The sequence below is a fragment of the Amblyraja radiata genome, chromosome 9, assembly GCF_010909765.2.
Source record: "Amblyraja radiata isolate CabotCenter1 chromosome 9, sAmbRad1.1.pri, whole genome shotgun sequence".
In the NCBI taxonomy this organism is placed as follows: Eukaryota; Metazoa; Chordata; class Chondrichthyes; order Rajiformes; family Rajidae; genus Amblyraja; species Amblyraja radiata.
The window spans coordinates 23182638-23206383 of NC_045964.1; the positions used below are offsets into that span (position 1 = coordinate 23182638).

The following is a 23746-nucleotide window of genomic DNA, read 5'->3' on the forward strand; positions in this document are numbered from 1 at the left end:
CTTTTACCCTTTTTTACCCCACCATTTACATGCATGTGCACCATGTGCATTTACTTTCTCTGTTTCATGATTTTATACGCCTCCACAAGTTCGCCCCTTAGTCTCCTGCGCTCCATGAAATAAAGTTCTAGCCTGTCCAACCTCTCCCTATAGCTCAGGTCCTTGATACCTGGCACCACCCTCACAAATCTTCTTTGCACTATTTAAAGCTTAATGAAATCTTTCCAATAACAAGATGACCAAAAGTATTCGTCAAGTCAAGAGAATTTATTGTCATGTGTCCCAGATAGGACAATTAAATTCTTGCTTGCTGCAGCACAACAGAATATTGTAAGCAAAAATACAGAACAGTTCAGTTCAATATACACATAAATAAGCAGATAAAATGCAATAGGCTGTTACAGTTCAGAGTCTGTTTGTTGGCGAGTTTAATAGCCTGATGGCTGTGGGGAAGAATCTGTTCCTGAACCTGGATGAAGGTAGCGGAGAGATGAGTGCGTGGCCAGGATGGTGTGGGTCCTTGATGATGTTGGCTTTTTGAGGCAGCGACTGCGATAGATCCCTTGGATGGTGGGGAGGTCAGAGCCGATGATGGACTGGGCAGTGGTTACAACTTTCTGCATCCTTTTCCGCTCCTGGACGCTCAGGTTGCCGAACCAAGCCATGATGCACCCAATCAGCATGCTCTCTACTGTGCACCTATAGAAGTTTGAGAGAGTCCTCTTTGACATACCGACTCTCCGTAGTCTTCTCAGGAAGTAGAGGCGCTGATCTTTATAATTGCATCAGTGTGCTGGGACCAGGAAAGATCTTCGGAAATGTGCACGCCCAAGAAATTGAAGTTCTTGACCCTTCCAAGTTGATGTAAATGGGATTGTGGGTCCCTATCCTATCCCTTCCAAAGTCCACAATCAGTTCCTTGGTTTTGCTGGTGTTGAGAGCCAGGTTATTGTGTTGGCACCATTTGGACAATCGGTCAATCTCACTTCTATACTCTGACTCGTCCCCATCAGTGATTCGTCCGACAACAGTGGTGTCGTCAGCGAACTTGATGATGGGCTTCGCACTATATCCGGCTACGCAGTCATGAGTATAGAGTGAGTAGAGGGCTGAGCACGCAGCCTTGAGGTGCTCCCGTGCTGACTGTTATCGAGGATGACATTTCCACCAATACGGACAGACTGTGGTCTGTGGATGAGGAAGTCGAGGATCCAATTGCAGAGGAATGCGCAGAGACCCAGATCTGAGAGCTTGGTAATCAGCTTGGTGGGGATGATTGTATTAAATGCCGTGTAGTCAATGAATAACAGCCTGACATATGAGTTTTTGTTGTCTAAGTGGTCCAGTACGGAGTGGAGAACCAGTGAGATCGCATCCAATGTTTATCTGTTATGGCAGTAAGCGAACTGCAGTGGGTCGAGGTTCTTGTCGAGGTAGGAGTTGATATGCGCCATAATCAACCTCTCAATGCACTTCATCACCACAGACGTTAGTGCCACTGGTCGATAGTCATTGAGGCACGTCACCAATGCTCTTCTTGGGCCCTTATTGATTATTGATGCGCTTTTAAAGCAGGTGGGAACCTCAGACCACAGAAGTGAGAGGTTGAAAATGTCCGTAAAAACTCCAGCCAGTTGGTCCGCACAGGTTTTTAGAACACGACCGGGTATGCCATCAGGTCCAGGCGCTTTCCAAGGGTTCACCCCCCTGAAGGATCTTCTGACGTCAGCCTCTGTGACTGAAATACCGTCACGGCGAATGGGGTCTCGGGAAGGCACATCAGCGTTCTCCCTATCAAAGTGTGCGTAAAATGCATTGAGTTCCTCAGTGAGTGATGCTTCGCTGACAATTGAGCTGTCTCCTGATTTCGCCTTATAGGAGGTTATGGCATTCAAGCCCGCCAGTTGCCGAACATCCGTATCATCCTCCAGCTTGGAGCAGAAGTCCCTTTTGCCCTTTTTGATGGCCGTACCAAGACTTATCTGGACTTCTTGTAGACCTCGGTATCTCCAGACCTGAATGCCCGGGATCTGGACTTCAGAAGAGTACGGATCTCATGGTTCATCCAAGGCATCTGGTTAGGAAACACTCGGAAGGTTTTTGTTGGGATGCAGTCCTCCACGCATTTCTTTATGAAGTATGTAACGACTGTGGCGTATTCGTTCAGGTCCATTGCCGAGTCGCTGAACATTGCCTAGTCTACAGACTCCAAACAGTCCAGGAATTGTTCCAAAGTGAGGGCGAGGGATAGAGCGATAGGCGTCTTTGATGGTCGTGCAGCAGTGGTCGAGGGTGTTTGATCCTCTGGTGCTGCAGGAGACATGTTGGTAGAAGTTAGGGAGCGATTTCTTAAGGTTGGCTTTGTTGAAGTCCCCGGCTATGGCTAATGCCTCGGGGTAAGCCGTCTGGTGCTTGTTGACCATGGCGTGCAGCTCCCCCAGTTCACATTACTCCATGTGTGGTTTCACCAATATCTTGTACAGCTGTAACATAATGTCCTAGAAAACCTCCAATACCCGATAGCCATCTTCACTGTCTGCAAGACCACCAGTTTTTGTGTTGTAATTGTGACTGTAAATTACACTGATTTACAAGAGAAAGATATATGAAAACTTTGATAGCTATTTCATTCTAGACATATTTTTGATACTATCTGTCTTTTAGGCTGCTTTTAACAACAAAAATGACAACCTGCATTTTGGTACAAGTTCCAAGCTTAAGAATGTTTCATGGCTGATTCGTATCTTTATGCCACCAGCCTGCCATATTTCTATAACCGTCAAAGCCCTTTATAACAGGTTGGTTCTTTACCATACCCTGCACTCAATGTTTAGTGAATTGACATAATTAAAATAATAAAAGCAGGTTTGCTTATTAATGTCATCCTATATAATTAACATACGTGCATTTAGTGGTTCATTTCCATGTGTTAAAGTACAATAATACATTACAAGACATATACCAGAGTGGAGATAAGTTGCACCAATTATTTAATGCTCCAGTTAGACTATATCTGGAATACTGTATGTGCGGGTCTGATCTTCCTACTTAATGATGGATGTAAACATGCTAGAGGGTGTACAGCAAAAGTTCACAAGATGGTAGGTTTGTCACACAAGCCATGCAAGATTAAGAGAGAATCTCATAGAAGCAGGGCTATTCAGGACAGATGAGATGAAATTATTATTTTGGGGATTGGGAATTTTCAGAATTCTTTACCAAGAACGATATGGGGGCTTATCAATCACTATATAGAAAACAGATGGAGATTTTGCTATTAAGGAAATCAAGGAATAGAAAGTCAATGCAGGAAAGTGACAGAGTTAAAGGATCAGCCATTTTTTTTTTTGAAATGGCAAGGCAAATCGAATGCACACTTGTTTTGTCTCCTTGAGTTCTTATGTTAACAAGAAACAAAATTTAATAAAAATCAACAATTGGTCAGTCAATCAAGTCTGATAACAGGTAACATTTGCTGGCTGACTGTCCATTGACTCCACTTACCCATCTCATTTGATGTGCATGAAATGTGACAGTGTATTTGATGGAGTTCAATGCCACAGATTGTTTAGGAGGGTGAAGGTCTGAACAATATGAAGAAAAGCAACAGACTGTACACGAGGTGGACATGGTTACAGATAATTGGAATTTGAGTGACTCGGGGGTTTTTGTGGGATTCATTAATGGTCTCTTTGCATCTCATTATATATTAAAGTGATTTTGACAAATGCAGGCGTCATAATTAACAAATGTGCTGATGACAACAAAGCTCGCAACAGTACCGATTGATGAAATTCTGTCTAGATGGACAAGGTGATTATATGTTGATTGGGCAAAGGGGCAAAATAAATGCTGAGATAATGAGCCAAACAGAAAAATCTCAGCATTCACATTCATAGGTCCCTGGCTTAGAAAAGACATCTGCATTTCAGTGGCCATACCACAAACTTCATGCTTCATCTATTTCTGACATTAACCGTCATGGATTTGAGATAATTGGTTTAAAGACCTCTAGTCCTAGACTCTACCACTAGTGAAAACATCCTCTCCACATCCACTCCATCCAAGCCTTTCACTATTCTGTATGTTTCAATGAGTTCCTCCCTCATTCTTCTAAACTCCAGTGAGACAGGCCCAGTGCCGACAAATGCTCATCATAGGTTAACCTGCTCATTCCTGGGATCATTCTTGTAAACATCCTCTGGACCTTCTCCAGGGCCAGCACATCCTTCCTCAGATATAGTGACCAAAATTGCTCACAATATTCCAAATGCGGCCTTACCAGCGCCTTATGGAGCCTCAGCATTACATCCCTGTTTTGTATAAAAGCCCTCTTGAAATAAATACAAGCATTGAGTTTGCTTTCTTTACTACCGATTCGACTTGCAGATTAACTTTTTGGGAATCCTGCACCAGCACTCCCAAGTCCACTTTCACCTCCAATTTCTGGAGTCTCTCCCCATTTTGAAAATAGTTTATGCCTTTATTCCAACTACCAAAATGCATGATTCCACTACACTATATTCCATCTGCCACTTCTCTGCCCACTCTCCCAACATGTCCAAGTCCTTCTGCAGACTTTCTCAACATTAATCTGCCCTTCCATCTATTTTCGTATCATCTGCAAACATGGCCACAAAGCCTTCAATCCCCTCGTCCAAATCATTAATTTACAAGGTAATACATCCTTGTTTTGGATTAATAAATATTTTCAATCTGTACAAATGTTCTGATAATCTTCCACAGCTATATTTGTATCTCTCTCTAATCTTCTGCTTTTGACAGTGGACAAATATATCCTATCGAATCATCATCATCGTTGAAAACATCAACGGGCACGGTGCCTTACAATGCTATGTACGACTGAAGTGTGGATGGCCGTTGGCTCGCTAGGAGCTTACCCGCCCTTTGGCAGGTCTTGTTTTTGGTCCTGCTGGGGGTCCACAGCCCCCTCCTCACCTGGCAAACCAGGTGGGGGAGACAGTTTAGTCACCGACTAGCCGGCCATGGAGCAGGTAGCACGGGATTACATGGCGGGGGGAACTCCCCCCCCCCCAACCCGAACTGTAAGGGGTAAACCTAGTCCATGATTTAATCCTTCTTAGACCCGGTACCATTTTCACAGATCACCACACCACCACAACCCTTCCCAAGCACAATATTTATTTATAGATAGTGCTCACAAAAGGTGATGCAAAAGAATGGAAATAAGAAAAAAAAACTCTTAACTCATGTTCATCACCATATTTCAACACAAGCACACTATGTTAAGTATTTCTAAACATTTTACTTTCTTCCACCCAAATTAAATTTTCTTAACACAAACACAAAGTAGTAAAATAATGCAGCAGAACTTAAGAACACCAACCTTTTCGCCCTGGAGTGATGGTACGGAGTCACGTAAACTGTGAAAGCTGTCTTTGATATGATCTCTGCGTTTACGTTCCAATGCATTGTGGTGTGCTCGTTTGTCTGCCTGAAAGACAATTACCATTATTTGAAGTACACTTTAATGTAATCAATCTCAAGACGTCTTTTACTATTGCAATATTATTCAGATCAACAACATTCATGATTTGATTTTCATAGACTGGTAAATAAAAATTCAATGGATTTCAGTATGCTTTGACAATAGTTAGAATGGGCCACATTCCAAGTCACTTTGGACAGATTGGCATTATTTGACAGTGACATTATTGAATGCAAGGTTGTAAGTCCTTACAGAATGCACTTATTTTGGAAATTAGGCTTCTACCCTCCCTCAACAAACCTTCAAAACCTTATGGTTGGGAGACCAATGTATTTTTTTCCCTTGAAAGTATCAATTTGTTTTATTATTTACCAACCATTCTAAAAATTCTCAGTACAGACTATAAACCAGTTTATCCTGTTTGCAAAGCTAGACACTAAGCAGTGAACTCAGCAGATCAGGCAGCATCGCAGGAGAAAAACGATGTGACGTTTTGGATTGGAATCCTTCTTCAGACTGCATTCTGAAGGGTCCCAACCCGAAACGTCACCTATCCCTTTTCTCCAGAGATGATGCCTGGCCCGCTGAGTTACTCCAGCACTATGCGTCTATCTTTGGTATAAACCATCATCTGTAGTTCTTTGTTTCTCTACATCCTGTTTTCAAGATTGAAATAAAGTCCAAAGTTTAAAAGATAGTTGAGGATTTAGCATTGCAGTAGCCATATACAAAAAAAGATTTAAATTGAGTTCTAGTTCAACGGTGCAAACTCCAGTGTTAGAACTTAATGTTTATTCCCTTTCTCTTCACCCAAAAGAGCGAAAAAAAAGTTGTATATCCTAATTTCTCCATAATCAGATTACTGTGCATATCTGAATTTCAAAATCCAAGCTGCCTGGTAAACTGAAGCAATGGCAACATGTGAAATATGTACACTCAGCTGACAAAAGGCAGGCCAAACATCCCAAGTCCTGCCCCAATCTGTGCACGGTCCATCTTGTGATGACAGGGGTTGGAGTAAAATTACTATGAAGCTGCACATAAACAGCCTGCTCACCAGTCTTAGAGACCGCCAAATTCTAGAGCCACAGCCAGAGGCATTTGGCCCTGTGAATTATAAAACCTAAATCATTGGAAATTAGGGAGAAATCTCTCCCGTGAAAGGAGTAATTTGGAGAAAGATTGCTGTAGCAGTGGAAGTCGTATCATAATTATAGGACTGTTGCAAATGTTTATCAAGATAACATCCCAGGCCATTGTCAAGATGCAACATCATCATGAACACAGATGACTGCAGATCTCTGAATTCAGTTTACAAATCTTTAGCTAATACATGCCTTACCCCCATGCAGTAAAACCAGCACAATATTCAGCATTCCACCAAGCAACATTCATTTCAAGAGAATTGAAGCACAAGTTTTAAAAGATAGTTGCATGAGCTACATGTGACCATTTCCGACTAGACAATCTGACTACTTCCATCTGATATTTAACATTACAATTGCCAAATCTTAAGAACAACATTCTTTGTGTCAATTATGATTGGAAATTTAACTGCAGCAGCCACATAAACGCTGTAACTTTAAGAGCAGTAGAAAGATTGGGTAATATGTGGCAAGACTCACCATCACATCTCGCAAACCTCAGCCACCATCTTCAAAGCGAGTCATGAGCATGAGGAAATACTGTACTTGCCTGGAAGTTTACTTGCTATACCAATAGTTCAACATTATCGTCGGCAAAATAGTCAGCTCAAAGGCATCCTATCTATCATTGCTAGTATTCACTCTCAACCATTGGTGTATTGTGACTGTAGGGTGTGCCAACTTCAAGTTTGACTAGACCGTCTCAAGCACTTTAAAGTTCAAGAGGTGTAACTAGCAACTCCCAGTCAAACATGGCCCTAACCTGGCAATACACTGGTATCCTTTATTATTAAAAGATCACAATGATGTAAAACTCTCCTTCATAGCATCATGGACATGCCTTGATCATATGGGTCACAATGGTTTGAGGAGGCAAATTAATTGTGTATTCAAGAGTAATTAAGAACTGGCAGCAAATCCTGGCCATACCAGGATTATGTACAAGAATACATTTTTTTTATTGATTTATTTTTTTTAGTTTAGCATAACCAGATTTTAATTAAAGAAACTTCAAGTCCAAGTTCAAGTGAGTTTATTGTCATGTGTCCCTGTATAGGACAATGAAATTCTTGCTTTGCTTAAGCACACAGAAAATAGTAGGCATTTACTACAAAACAGATAAATGTGTCCATATACCATGATATAAATATATACACACATGAATAAATAAACTGGTAGTGCAAATAACAGAAAGTGGTTGCTAATAATCAGAGTTTTGTCCGAGCCAGGTTTAATAGCCTGATGGCTGAGGGGAAGTAGCTATTCCTGAACCTGGTTGTTGCAGTCTTCAGGCTCCTGTACCTTCTACCTGAAGGTAGCAGGGAGATGAGTGTGTGGCCAGGATGGTGTCGGTCTTTGATGATACTGCCAGCCATTTTGAGGCAGCGACTGCGATAAATCCCCTCGATGGAAGGAAGGTCAGAGCCGATGATGGACTGGGCAGTATTTACTACTTTTTGTAGTCTTTTCCTCTCCAGGGCGCTCAAATTGCCGAACCAAGCCACGATGCAACCGGTCAGCATGCTCTCGACTGTGCACCTGTAGAAGTTAGAGAGAGTCTTCCTTGACAATCCGACTCTCCGTAATCTTCTCAGGAAGTAGAGGCGCTGATGAGCTTTTTTGATAATTGCGTTAGTGTTCTCGGACCAGGAAAGATCTTCAGAGATGTGCACCCCCAGGAATTTGAAGTTCTTGACCCTTTCAACCATCGACCCGTTGATATAAATGGGGCTGTGGGTCCCCCTCCTACTCCTTCCAAAGTCCACAATCAGTTCCTTGGTTTTGCTGGTGTTGAGGGCCAGGTTATTGCGCTGGCACCATATGGACAGTTGCTCGATCTCTCTTCTGTACTCTGACTCATCCCCATCAGTGATACGCCCACAATAGTGGTGTCGTCAGCGAACTTGATGATGGAGTTCGCACTGTGGTTCGCTACGCAGTCATGGGTATAGAGTGAGTACAGCAGGGGGCTGAGCACGCAGCCTTGAGGTGCTCCCGTGCTGATTGTTATTGAGGCTGACACATTTCCACCAATACGAACAGACTGTGGTCTGTGGACGAGGAAGTCGAGGATCCAGTTGCAGAGGGATGCGCAGAGACCCAGTTCTGCGAGTTTGGTAACCAGTTTGGAGGGGATGATTGTGTTAAATGCCGAGCTGTAATCGATGAATAACAGCCTGACATATGAGTTTTTGTTGTCCAAGTGGTCCAGTGCGGAGTGGAGGGCCAGCGAGATCGCATCCACCGTTGATCTGTTGTGGCGGTACGCGAACTGCAGTGGGTCCAGGTTTTTGCCGATGTAGGAGTTGATTTGCTCCATGATCAACCTCTCAAAGCACTTCATCACCACCGGCGTTAGTGCCACTGGTCGATAGTCATTGAGGCATGTCACCTTACTCTTCTTGGGCACCGGTATAATTGATGCCCTTTTAAAGCAGGTGGGGACCTCAGACCTCAGAAGTGAGAGGTTGAAAATGTCCGTAAAAACTCCCGCCAGTTGGTCCGCACAGGTATTTAGAACACGGCCGGGTATACCATCAGGTCCAGGTGCTTTTCGGGGGTTCACCCCTCTGAAGGATTTCCTGACATCGGCCTCTGTGACTGAGACTGAAATGCCATCACAGCGAATGGGGGATCGGGAAGGCACATCAGTATTCTCCCTGTCAAAGCGTGCGTAAAACGCATTGAGCTCGTCAGGGAGTGATGTTACACCGGCATTCGAGCTGCCTCTGGTTTTGCCTTGTAGGAGGTGATTGCATTCAGACCCTGCCACAGCTTCCGAACATCTGTCTCGTCCTCCAGTTTGGAGCAGAAGTCCCTTTTGGCCTTTTTGATGGCCTTACCAAGGTCGTATCTGGTCTTCATGTAGGCCACTGTATCATTGGAGGTGAATGCCCTGTGTCTGGACTTCAGGAGAGTGCGGATCTCAAAGTTCATCCAAGGTTTCTGATTGGGAAACACTCGGAAGGTTTTTGTAGGGATGCAATCCTCCACACATTTCTTTATGAAGTCTGTAACGACTGTGGCATATTCGTTCAAGTCCGTTGCCGAGTCCTTGAGCATTGCCCAGTCTACAGACTCCAAACAGTCCTGGAGTTGTTCTTCTGCCCCCCCCCCCCCCCCGACCAGCTCTGTGCTGTCCTCACTTCTGGGGGTGCGCTCTTTAATTGCTGCTTGTAGGCAGGAAGAAGCAGCACCGCGGTATGGTCGGACTTACCGAAGTGAGGGCGAGGGATAGAACGATAGGCATTCTTGATGGTGGTGTAGCAGTGGTCGAGGGTGTTAGGTCCTCTGGTGCAGCAGGAGACATGTTGGTGGAATTTGGGGAGTGATTTCTTGAGGTTCGCCTTATTGAAGTCCCCAGCAAGGGTGGTAAATGCCTCGGGGTAAGACGTCTGGTGTTTGTTGACCACGGCCTGCAGCTCCTCCAGTGCCAGACGGACGTCTGCCTGGGGTGGGATGTAGACCGCGGTCAGGATAACGGAGGTGAATTCTCTCGGGAGGTAGAAGGGACAGGCCACATTCGACAATGGTAATTAAATTCTAGCCATCACCAAAGACTGTGATCAAGATAAATAAAAAGAACAGCTAGAGTACAGTATTTAGTGTTTAGAGAGATAGTGAGGAAACAGGCCCTTCAGCGAGGGAACAGGCACCGAGTCCATGCCGACCAATGATTCCTGCACGAACACCATCCGACACACCAGGGACAATTTACAATTGTACCAAGCCAATTAACCTACAAATCTGTGCGTCTTTGGAGTATGGGAGGAAACCGGAGCACCCGGAGAAAAACCACAGGTCACAGGGAGAACGTCTGAACTCTGTGCACACAGCTCCCATATCCAGGATTGAACCCGGGTTTGTGGCACTGTATGCATCAACTCTACCGCTGTGCCATCATACCCTCCATTTCTAGTTATATTTTGTATATATTACTGTAATACACAATTATCCAATCTTTTCACAATGTAATTCCAGCACCCAAGAAATGTATGGTGGTACCAAGCAAAGTTTGTTTATATTTATTCATACCACTCAAATGACCTTTAACACTCAAATGACTCAAACACATTTGTTTTACTCTAGCTAAACGAGAAGAGATTTAAAAAAAATTAGCTATCAGCGCCTATTCTTAACCTTAAGAAAAGGGAATGACAATAATTATACCAGTATGTAATTTTTACTTTAAAACCTGTGAATTCAACCACAATGGGTCAATAACACTCTCCTCAAAAGGGAAAAACAACTTTTCATTTCTTTTGCATTTCTACTGACATTGTAGCACACTATTTTAACAGTCTCGGCCATATGATATTTTGGAAGACCTAATTAAATGTAGAAAACAATAACTCTGGTGAAGCCAAATCTGGAGTCCTGAGTTCTGGCATCCAGATGTAACAACATATTCTACTTTGAAGTAGTGCAATCATAATAAATAAGAATCATTGCTTGCAAGGGTTTTCATGGAAATTGGTCCTTCTGGCCACCAATTCCACAATGACCATTAAGCATAATGCTTATACACAATCTTATTCTCCCCAAATTTCCATCATCTCCCTCCAGAATTTAAACACACCTGTGCACAAAAGGGCAATTCACAATGGCCAATTAATCTACCTTAATCTACCACGTTCACAGGAGTAGATGCAAGAAACTGCAGATGCTGGTTTACAAAAAAAACAAAAATTCCGTGAGTAACTCAGCAGGTCATGCTCTGGAGGATCAGGATAGGCAATGTTTGTCCTGCCTCCACCTCTCTTTCAACTTTCTCCCTCCTCTCCCACTATAATCAGTCACGAAGGGTTCCAACCCAAACATCGCCTATCTATATTCTCTAGAGGTACTCCCCGACTCCCTAAGTTTTTCCGGCACTTTGGGGTATTTTTTAAATGACTTTCACATCATTGGTAAGTAGGATAAATCACAGCTCCTGGTGAAAACCCTCAGAAAGAGTATTAAACTCATAACTAGAAGATTGAAGAAAAGGAGTGCAAGCATAAGTATTTTTAAGAACCATAACATGTTTTTTTCAAGATTCATGGTGTGAATGCTGGAATCTTATTATTTGATTGAGGCAGACCTCAGTCGGTTAAAATTGATCATTATGTTTCCTCCACCCTCATCTTCTACACTGGGTTCTTCAGGGTTGCATGCTAAGCCCATTACTCAACTTCCCTTAGACCCATGAATGTGTGGCCAAGATCAATCAGTGCCTACTCGATCTTTTAAGTTTGCCGAGGATACCACTGTTGTTGTCTGGGAATCAACACAGATGAGACAGAATACAAGGAAGAGTTTGGGTATATAGTGTCGCTGTGCAAGCCTGATACATCAGTAAGACAAAAGAGTTGGTTGTTGACCCAATGGGGAGAGTAGGTGTTAAAACAACCCTGTATTTATCAATGGAGCAACTGCAGAAATGGCCCAGCTTCAAGTTCCTAGGTATTCATAATCACCAGCGACCTAACCTGGTCCCTTCACATTGATTAAGAAAGTGTATTTACTTTCTTAGACATCTGAGTAGATTCAGCATGCCCACAATGATTTCCTTGAACTTCTACAGATGCGCGATAGAAAATATTCTCACAGGATGCCTCAGCTTAGTATGGCAACTGGTCTGTTTTTGATTGACCGAACCTGCAGAGAATATAGTGAACACAGCCCAGTCCATCACAGGCTCATCATTTCCTCCCATCCATTCCATCTTTATGTTGCATTGCACTAGGAATGCTGGAAAATATAGGTAGAGATTGTTGCTGACCTAGCTGTTCTCCTTCCTCTCTTCTATATTCAGGGAAAAGATACAGGTGCTACAAAAGATACAAAAAACAGGTGTCCAAACTTAAGAACAGCTTCTTCACCGCTACTACCAAACACCCGAACAAATCATCACTTTTGTGGAGGTGCTGTCACATACACTTACTCTTATTTATTTAATTACCTCATTTGATTATTCTCTTATTGACCTCTAGTTAGCACTACTTAAGATTGCACTGTCTTCATACTATTCTGATGTTTTGCATTCCTTGTTTGTTACTGTATTTATCATTACAGTATACTGTTTACTCTGAACTTCACTTGAACAAGGAATTTCATTGAAGCCGGGTGGCAATTACAATAAAATAACTAATCTAAACAAATCTAAACTAGTGTTGAGAACCAGGCAGGTCTCAGAATAAGTAGCCAGCCCCAATAACAGGAAATGTTGGCTGCAGCAAGTTGCAAGAGAACTCACTGAGGTTATCAGAATCGAGTTCCTTCATCTGGCTCTATATCCACAGATACTTCTTGATCTAAATGCGATTCGAGCAATTTCTGTCCTTATTTCAGATTTCCAGCATGGAGATTCATTTCGAACTGTCAGCCAAATGGATCTGAGATGAGCAGTTGTTTATTCACTCAGAAAGTAGTAACTCTTTGGAAATCACTGTCCCAGAGGGCTGACAGTTAATAAGTATATTCAAAACATCAGGTATTCGGCTCTTAGGAATCAACAAAACCAATAAATGATCTGTGAAGGTATGCGGGAAGTTGGTGGAAAGGGGGTGGGAAGAAAAAGAGAAACAATGAACTGCAGTTGTTGGTTTACAAAAAAAAAGACAAAGTGCTGGAATAATTCAGCGGGTCAAGGAACATCTCTGGAGAACATGGGTGGGTGAAGTTTAAAAAAGAACGAGGGTGGTCAATTAGGCACAAGCCCCTTTCCTCATATTCCAAAACGATATGCATAAGCATTTAAAAGCTGCAGTAATGGAAAAACTGCTAAAGAAATCACTGTGAGGTTTCATCAAACATGCTACAGGTGCACAACCTTTTATCCGACGATCCAAATAACGAAAACCTCCGAATAGCGGACATTTTTTCGGTCCTTGAAAACGTTCACCAAGGGCGGCCCGCAGAGGTGACAGCGGAACCTCCGGTCGGTCCTCGAAGAAAGGGGAACTAAATCCCCATTCATAAAAGAGAAGGTGAGGGTATATTGCGCGGGAGGGTTAATAATTGACAATATGCTGCTGCCTGCCCGCCGAGTTAAAAAGTTCCCACGGTAGCACGATACACAGTGTATCGTGAGTCTTGCGTGGGAACTTTTTAACTCAGCGGGCAGGCAGCAGCAGATTGTCGCTCCCTTCAGTTTCACCCCACCTACACCCCTCTGCTTCCCGGCCATGTGTGACCCCTTCCCTCCCCTCTCCAGCTCCCCGCCCATTGCACCGGCGCGGGGGCTTTGCACTGTCTTCATGTCGGCGATGCTAGCAGGTCAGAGCCAGTCACCGGAGACGTCAGGACCAACAGGACACCGACCCCCAGGCCCCCAGCAAGCACGGAGATCCCAGAGACCCACAGCCAGCAGCAGCCCAGCCCCGTTCCAACTCCAAAACTGCAAACTGGCCGGAGACGTCAGGACCACCAGAAGCCGCTCCCCGATGGGCCGCTACGGCGACAAGTGGCAGTTCGCCCACAGCCCCCTCATCGGGACACCGACCCCCAGGCCCATTGCAAGCACGGAGATCCCAGATCAGCAACTCCAGCCCAGCCCCGCTCCAACTCCAGAGGAACACGCTCCCCTTATGGTTAGAAGCTAATGGTGTGCAAGGTACGTCTTGTTCTTGGGGTCGCGCAGCTCGGGCTGTGGGCGAACTGCCACTTGTCGCCGTAGCGGCCCATCGGGGAGCGGATTCCTCTGGAGTTGGAGGGGGAGGGGGGTATTGTGCTGTTTGATCGCCCCCTACTATCCCAGGGACAGGGAGACAGGACGTTCACCGAGGGCGGCCCGCAGAGGTGACAGCGGAACCTCCGGTCGGTCCTCGAAGAAAGGGGAACTAAATCCCCTTCATAAAAGAGAAGGTGAGGATACATTGCGCGGGAGAGTAGGAATCCCAAGACAAAGTTGAGTGAGCGTTCACCGAGGGTGGCCCGCAGAGGTGACAGCGGAACCTCCGGTCGGTCCTGGAAGAAAGGGGAACTAAATCCCCTTCATAAAAGAGAAGTGGAGGGTATATTGCCCGGGAGGGTATATCGCCTACCTGGAAGAAACCGGACATTTTTTCCAGGATGTCGTCTGCACACCAAAGCTCACGTTTGGCGCTAAACATGGCACACCAAAGCTCACGTTTGGCGCCAAACGCACGTCGCCTCTGCTGCACACGGATATAAGTGTGAAAATGTCGCCTTTGGCCGCCTAAGGGCATGTAGTCCCGCTAGGGTGACATGAGTGCGAGAGGTGATTCAATGCTGCGGTCAGGAATTCATTCAACACACTGCATTTCATACAGACATTTATTCTGCAAGAAAAAACTACATTGAAGACTCAAACTCGCGACCGAGGAACTGCCGGGATCAAGGCGCAAACTCGCGACCTTGCGGATATGAGCCGAGCACTCTACCACTGAGCCAGCCATTAAAATCTACGCTAAAAAATTTCCATTCCGAAGACCGACAAATTCCGAATTACAAAAAGTGTCTGGTCCCAAGGCTTTCGGATAAAAGGTTGTGCACCTGTAGTACAGTTCAGCCTGCTACAAGTAAATGCATCAGTGAATGAAAGTAGCATCAATCCAAATCCTTTAAGGGCCAAATTTGAACGTGCCAAAAGTGTGTAGATTTACTGTTGAAATTGTTTCATTTGATTAGCAAAGGAAATACTTGGGTGCAACAGAAGGCTATTAAACAGGAAAGTTAAATGCATTTGTGTCAAAAAATATGTTTCTAAAAAACTCTTATTTCAAAATCAAATGCACCAAAATTCAGAGCAAGCGCAAGGTGATGTTTGAAATTCTTTGAAATTTAGGAAAATAAAAATATTATAAAGCTAGCACGAGCTGTAATTCATTTACAACCCATTTAAAGTGATAAATCTGCTTGGAACAGCAGTATTATAAATTAGTTTTATTTGGAGCACAAAATTTATTTCACTCCAAACTGCAGTGTACATTCACAGTGAGATCACAATTCTTGTCTCCAACCATTCATATTAAAAAGTAATCTATAATCCTATCATTTCCCAGCCATAAATGCACATTTACATTTCTTATTGCCATTAATTTTCCTCAGGTCAAAATTACCTATTTCCTTGACATATGATGTAGATTAATTACAGATAAAGTTTAACTCAATTATGGGTGACACAATGAACAGACATTTTTCCCGATTACTCCTTCAAAAGCAGTCTCAATCTCAATGCATTTTCTTTTCAGGAAATCAAGCAACAAGATTGCAGACTCCTCCACAACAGTCTGCTGAATTTACAGATGTGACAATAGAGATCACACGTTGCCTACTACATCAAACCATTCCCAGTTGCCTACAATTTGAGAATATACACACACACACACAATTATCAATGCTCACAAATCAACAGGCCATTTGGCAACTAGCCGTTGTAAAAGCAATGTGGTTGATATTGCAAACATAATATATAGACTATGCTGTATAATCACAAAATGAGCTATGTTGTTCCATTATCACCCAAGGTTCTTGTACCAATTTATTATTTAGATAATTCATATCCAGGTAATGTATGGAGTTGAATACCAAGTTAAGGCTTTTTTGAAAATAAAACTTTTTCTACAATAATAAGATCAAGAATTATATATACAAGCTTCCTAGAGTCCATTTTGTGTTATACACCCACAATCAAAAGAAAACCTTGTACATCTAACTTAACTATTTACATTTGTTATTGATCTTTTTTAAATGTTTCTTGAAGAACACGAATAAGAATCCTTTTCAGCAGCTGATCATCCGAGACGCTGTATGAAATACATTTACACAACTGTAAAAGAGGAAGGGGAAAAAAGCGTCACGCCGAATTTCATGTTTTTTTAAAAACTTTTCTCAGGTTTTCCATGAGTAAACCTTTCATATTGATGGGATGGGAAAGGGTGGACAGAGTTCGAGGAAATAAAATGGCTAACAAAAAAAAAATTACAAGCTATTTCCAGTAATCTAATTGTCACAGGGGCGTTGAGGCTTGTGAGCAAAACTATTTTATCATGTATATTACATAACTAGGAGAAAAAAATGAATAGGTTAAAAATACTAAATGCATTTTAAAATATCTAAGGCAACTAGATTAATTTAACCCTAAAAATTAAGGAGCCTCGTTTAGGTACGCTAAGAACGATCGCTTTTGTGTTTTTTAAGTGAATAATAAGCCCGATTTCTCTCGAGGCCTGTGGTTGGATAATCGCCCAGGAACAGGCTCCGTGGAAGACAGCATTGGCCTTCCTTCAACACATCGCCAGTTCCTGTTTCGGTCTCGGGGGCTCCTATACCCGAACCAGACTCAAGATTAAAAATCAAACCAAGTACTTAAGAGAGAAAGGGGGATGGGGCGGATCATTAAACAATTGTGATTTTTGTTTTCAAAAAAGAATTGAATCTCTATTGGTTTCGGATGTTTAAATTTTATATTAAAAAACAAAGCGTCGACACGGGGTCTATGTTAATCCTCCGTCACGTACCGCTGTCTGAAACCTCGGCTGTTCTTCCTGAAAAACAGACAAGTGACAAAATGATCATATAGGGCTAGAGTCTGGAGTTCACAAAAAAAAATCGACGGAGAGAAGGGGCGGGGAATCCGTAACTACAGAGAAAGGAAAAAGAAATGTATATAATCAGGAGGAAATAAAAACAAACACGTTCAATCCAACAGCGGTAAAAGGCCGAGGCAGCCCGTCCAGACTTACGTCGCTTTCCACCTCGATGTCATCGTTATCGCTCATGCTTTTAGTTTAAACAGCACAAAAAAACCCCAACAAACACGGCGACCTTAAAACTGAAAGTGAAAACTCCACGGGGTAGCTGGCTGTATCAACCCTTATGAACGTGGAGGAAAAAGGAGATAAACACACAGGATAACCCAGCGGAAACCACTCGTGACTCCAGCAGCAACCACCGCCGCCAAGGCCCCGGCCCGACTGCGCACGCGCACCTGACGCGTTGCCGTTCGGGAGTTGTAGTTGCAGGTGGCCGAGTCACGGTCCGTACCTCCCGCGTGCAGACTACATTTCCCAGAAAACCACATTTGTTTTTCTCAGCGCAGGGGAGGCGAGAGCGGCGGAAGTTGCACGTTGCGTTGGAGCGCCGGGCACTTTGGGAAATGTAGTTTTCGCCCCCCCTCCCCCCGCGTCCGAGCTGGGCTCTTGTCCCAGCATCCTTTGTGGCATGGGAACGACATGGCTGCATAGGTAAGGACGGAGCTGCAGATGGACTGAGCACTGTTCTGAACCTTCTGAATTTGTAGTCGACAGGGCAGTATTCTGCATATCGCCAACTTGGATGTGTTGTGCATATTAACGTGCTGTTAGTGCCTCCTTAAAACTGTCTAGTGAAGGTGATTTGACTGTTGTTGTCTAGTTTATTCCATTCCCTTAAGGTTCTTACAAAGAATGAGTTCTTATAAATATCTGTCCTGGCGAATGGGGTTTCTATTTGCATATCATTTCTCTTTCTTGTTCTCCTTTCTGTTGAGTATGTTATGTATCTTCCCCTTTTGAATCTTGTACAACATGGCAAGTCTGTTCCTTGCCCTTCTTGTTTCCAGCGTTTCCCACTCCAGGTCGGACAGCATCTGGGTGACACTGCTACCTCTATTGTAGTTCCCGATGCAAAAGCGTGCTGCTTTCCTCCGTACCCCTTCTAGTTTGTTGATATGATCAGTTTTGTATGGGTCCCAGGGGCATGAAGCGTATTCCAGTCAGGGTCTAACCAATGTTGTGTATGCTGTGGTTTTCACTTCCTTTGGGCAGAACCAGAGGTTTCGTCTAAGGAATCCTAGTGTTCGGTTGGCTTTAGTGACCGTATTGTCCACGTGTTCCCTCCACGAAAGCTTGTTATCAAGATGAACTCCAAGGTATGGTTGTGAACTTGTACGATGAAGTATTTCACAGAAGACTCGAGTCTCGAGTAAGTGGTTTCTTCTTGTTTGAAATTACCATAATTGAGCATTTGGTTGGGTTGAAGCTCATCTTCCATGTGTTTTGCCATAATTCCAAGGACTTAAGGTCTTCTTGTAAGGAGTTAATATCCTCTACAGCAGTGACAGGCGTATATACAAGACATCATCTGCAAAGAGTCTTGTTTTACAATTTATGTGTTCAGGTAGATCATGAATGTACGTCAGGAACAACAGTGGTCCAAGGACTGTGCCTTGCGGTACTCCTGACAGTACCTGTTCTTCTGAAGAAACGTTGTCAGCGTGAGCATGGTGCGAGTTGTTATGATTGACTCTGGCCGAAGAATAGTACTGGTGATGTTTGCGTTAGTGTTCTCTCTGCTTAAACATTACCAGTAAATACCTTGGTTTTCTTCTGACAACGCGGATACAAATTCTCAGTGGAGGGATATGGACGGAGGCGGCTTCGGGTCGGGACAATTCTGCAGACCTGTGGAGATCAGACAGGGCCCGACCAGAAACATCAACTGCCCATTCCCCCACTGATGCTGAAGATAGTCACAAAGTGTTGGAGTAACTCAGCGGGCCAGGCAGCATCTCTGGAGAAGAAGAATACCCTTCTTCGGTATAAATCAGTACCTCATCTGGAGTTACTTCCCCCACTTATGGTGCCTGTTTCACCCAGTGATTCCGGCAAAAAAGGCAAATAAAAGCAAAAGTAGCAATAAAGAACTGCAGATGCTGGTTTACCAAAAAAAACCACAACGTGCTTGAGTAAGTCAGCGGGTTAGGCAGCATTCCTGGAGAACATGGATGAGGTGACAATTCAGGTCGGGACCCTTCATCAGTCTGATTCCAGTGGGGGCTGGAGACAGCTGGAAAAGAGGTGGGGGCAGGACAAGGCCTGGTAAGTGATAGGTGGATACAGATTAATTGTGGATGTGATTGGAAGAAGATATAATATCGAGCACCAAGAAATGTACCAAGGAATTTCAACCACAAATTAAAGGGGAAGATTGTAGTGATAGTAATTGTGGGGTGCTTATTGGCAAAGGCAAGAGTGGAATGAGGACATTGACAGGCATTATGCAGATATTTTCTGCCTTCCTTCATGATAGATGATAAAATAAGTGGAAACAGTGGAAAAGCAAGGGTTTAAAAAGAGAGGAATTTGATTACTGAATGGCCCAGATTTTGCTTTATTGGGATTTCCATGCAAGTATGCATAGGAAGTATATTCTACTCCATGCATAGGAAAGTTCCAGATTTCCTGGATGATACTGGGCAACATATGTTTTAATTGAATTTGTCCTGAAGCTCAGCAGTAGCATTGTTTTGATTACCCCGTCTTATGGAAGGGTTTGTTGAGCTGCAGAAAAGATTCACAAGGATGTTGCCAGGACTTGAGGAGCTAAGCTATTGGGAGAGGTTAGGCAGGCAAGGACTATAATCCTAGGTGTGGAGGAGGATAAGGCTGATTTTGTAGAGGTGAACAAGATCATGAAGGGAATAGATTGGGTAAATACACAGAGTTTACCCAGAGTAGCAGAATCAAGAACCAAAGGAAATAGGCTTAAGATTAGAGAGGAACAATTTAATAGGAACCCGAGGGACAACTTTTTTCAGACAGTGTGGTTGGTATATGGAATGAGCAGCCAGAAGGCACTTGAGGCAGGTACTTTATATAAAATACATTTTGACAGGTATATAAACAGGAAAGGTTTAGAGGGATACGGGCCAAACACAGGCAGGTAGGACTAGTGTAAATGGGGCATCTTGGTCAGCATTAACAAGTTGAGTTGAAAGGCCTGTTTTCATGCTGTATGACTCTGGTTCTAGAGCTCAGTCTTTCAGGGATTTTCCACTCTATTAGTGTGGGAATTAGCTTTCAGATCTTGGACATTCTAGATCAGAGGTGTGGAGAATCATTTAAAAATCAAGGTAGCTTTGTCAGTTGTCACAGGATTTGTGGGAATTGTGGGGTCAGATCTTAATTTGAGCCTCACTAAGGTATGCTGCTGTCCAAGCTTCAGAATGGGAATATGGAACACCTTGGACCAGGATGTTAGACTCTCCATGTCCAGATCTGTGCATGATGAAAATAAGGACAGCGTGTTTATGTTGGGAAGATCTGGCCCATTGTTACTGAAGAGAATGTTTTGGATAAGTTGGTGGATTTGAAGCCCAACAGGTCACATACATTTTAGAGTCCAAAAGTGGAGGTGGCAGAGAATGTGGATGCATGAGTGGTGATTTCTCTTTACCTGTGACCCTGGAACAGCTAGAGTAGGGTGGAAGGTTATCCCCCTAAAGAGTTACTTGGAAATAAATCGATAAGGTGTTATATGATCTTACAGACTCGGGATGAATTCAAATCATAACATTTGTTTTGAACAACAAGTTCTGATGCCACAACTGTCATTTACAGCTTGGCTGGATCCAATCTTTTTTTTTCATCCTTTACCCCTTTCATACCAATTGATTAAAATTATAATTAAGTATTTTCTTTATTTTAAATCTTAACTTTTGTTCTTGCTTTGTCTGACCTCTTCATCGAAAGATTGTAACAAATGATTGGACAGTGATACTTTATTAAGGACTCCCTTCTCAGAAAGTTAAGTAGAAACAAATAACTGCAGATGCTGGTTTACAAAAGAAGACTCAGAGTGCTGAGTCTCCCACTCCAATCAGTCTGAAGAAGAGTCCCAATCGAAACGTCAGTCATCCATTCCCTCCACATATGCTGCCTGGCCCGCTCAATTCCTCCAGCACTTAGCTTTTTGTTCAAAGTTCCAAGCATCTGCATTTTCATGTAGCTTGAAGCTCTTTGGAGTGTCAAAGAATGAAGTGTATTATGGAAACATCAGATTCTTAAGAGGGGCATGAAAGAGGAGATATCAAGATGCTTCCACTGGTGGGAAATTATCAAACAAGTGAACGTAGTTACAAAATTGTAATGTTTTTTTAAAGCTGAGGATCTTCTCTAGAATTCTGTACACCAGAGGATTGTGGAGAATTGAATATTGGGTGTATTTAAAGAGGAAGTGAATCTTTTTTTTTTGAAAGATTGGGGTATTGAGGGGAGTGGGGAATTGGCACAGAAGAGAAGACCAGCCTCGATCATGTTGAATGACAGGGAAAGCTTCGGGAGTGTGGGAAATACACCTGCTATTTTCATACATTTGTATAAGTATAACCCCTGGTTAACAGTAACTGATTATAAAAGATGAATTGAAAAGCAATTAAAAAAAAAAAAAACTGCAGATGCTGGAATTGTGAAATAAAAGCTGAAAATACTGAGGCTACTCCACAGGTCAGGCAGCATCTGTGGAGAGAGAAATAATTCTGATGAGAGGTCACTGACCTGAAACGTATGTCTAAACTTTAAGAGTTTAAACAAAGTCTGCAACTCATAATGGTGCATATTTAAAATCATATCTTCACAAGAAAACTTCAAAAAACAGACTGCCAATTAATATTTTTGCAGAGCAATGTCACTGTTAACCAAATACAGAATGTGTCCATTTGAGTGTGTATGGTTTGCCAGGATATATCTGTCAGATCTAAATTTTTCTCATATAATCTAGAAATATCTTATTTGGTTGTTTTTCTAAAATTACTTAAAATAAAGAGATAAAGAAACCTTAAAATGTTTTATTAATTAAAAAAATTGTTGAAGGTTTTCACGAATTACTTATTGTGTAAAATAGCCTCATGCTAAACATGACTTATATTGTCATTGTACATCTGTTTTGTTTTTGTTGGTCACTGATTATTTATTGTTTGAATAAAATGGCCAAATATTATTGCTTCCCTGTTTGGATCCGCAACAGTAAAGATGCTTTTGAAAAGTATTAAAATATACAGGAAAGAACTGCAGATGCTGATTTAAATCGAAGGTAGACACAAAATGCTGGAGTAACTCAGCTGGACAGGCAGCATCTCTGGAGAGAAGGAATGGGTGACGCTTCGGGTCAAGACCCTTCGAGTCTGAAGAAGGGTCTCGACCCGAAACGTCACCCATTCCTACTCTCCAGAGATGCTGCCTGTCCCGCTGAGTTACTCCAGCATTTTGTGTCTACCTTCAGTGTTAAAATCTAAACAGGTTGATTAATTTGAGTTAGTTTACAGTCTTTTTTACTCCTGATAGCATATTAATTGAAAAGATACAAACATCATCTTCACCCTTCTTCTTCTTATCGAGTCCACATCACAAGATTAGAATTTGTTCAGCCAGAGCTGAATACAGTTCTCGGCATCTGCACACAATGGCGTCTTGCACTTCTTGTGCTTCTTGTACGTAGTGGTGGAAAGATTGGTGGAAACAGGGCCGCGATGTGAACGCTATTTCCTTGACCGCATCCTCACCCTAATCTGATACTTTTCAAAGAATTGTGTTGAATTTTGGAAGATCAAAGAGAATAAAACCATGATTTTATTTATGGTTTGAATGCATGTATTTTCCAATTAAAATTTCCGCAGTTTAAGGTTTCCATTTTTGGCCAAACGGTGCCTTCAAAGTTGTGCCAGCTCTCTCCCCTCACTGCACTTGGATATCAGATATTCATAAGTAAATCAAATGTCTTATTTGGCCCTATTGTATTGAACGTTATGTGCACCTAAGCTCCACTCCGCCATCCTCCACCTCCCAACATAATGTCACATTAAGTCCATGACTGCCTTGTAAGATGGATAAATATCACTTGTTATCCCTACAAATGGTATATACTTATGTTATGGTTGCAGCTGGTAGACTTCCTACCATGTGGTGAGTCAATGGCTTCAACATGTTGAACAGTGAAAATTCAACTTGTTGAAGTGTGTGTTCATATAATAAAGATAACTTGCTCGTCTTTTTCTCAGAATTGAGGCCAAAAATGTATAAATGTTTACAAAGAGTTTTTAATAATTGAGATTCTACTGATCCCACAGATAACCTTATCATTTTTGTAAAACAGTGAATCTTAATTTAACCATTATATGGAATATTCTCATGCTTTTTGTTCATGTTAGCTTTCTGTGGCAATGGTTTAATTAGTTTATTTTAAATTTTTATATTTATTCATCAAATATTTTGTTGTCAGACTAATTAAGAACCTCAAGGTAGCATTCTCGCAAGTTCTCTATCTATTATTAAGTTCTGAGTAATATCTTGCCAGTGAGAAGTTATGATTGCTCATCATTGATTCACATATGTGAATCCATGTTAAACATCAATCAAAGACCATGTTA

The 23746-nt window shown here is 42.6% G+C and overlaps 1 protein-coding gene across 2 annotated transcripts in view; it reads right to left on the reverse strand.

Moving 5' to 3' along the window:
• The window catches only part of max (MYC associated factor X), a 28664-nt gene extending 11114 nt beyond the window's left edge, over positions 1-17550 (reverse strand). For both annotated transcript variants that reach the window (XM_033026877.1, XM_033026876.1), the window contains exons 1-2: positions 17307-17550; positions 5369-5476 (exon numbers count right to left, since the gene is read on the reverse strand). In XM_033026877.1, the coding sequence (XP_032882768.1) occupies positions 5369-5476; positions 17307-17342 (144 nt within the window). In that variant the 5' untranslated portion in view covers positions 17343-17550. The remainder of the gene's footprint in view (positions 1-5368; positions 5477-17306) is intronic.
• Between the last annotated feature and the right edge of the window lie 6196 nt (positions 17551-23746).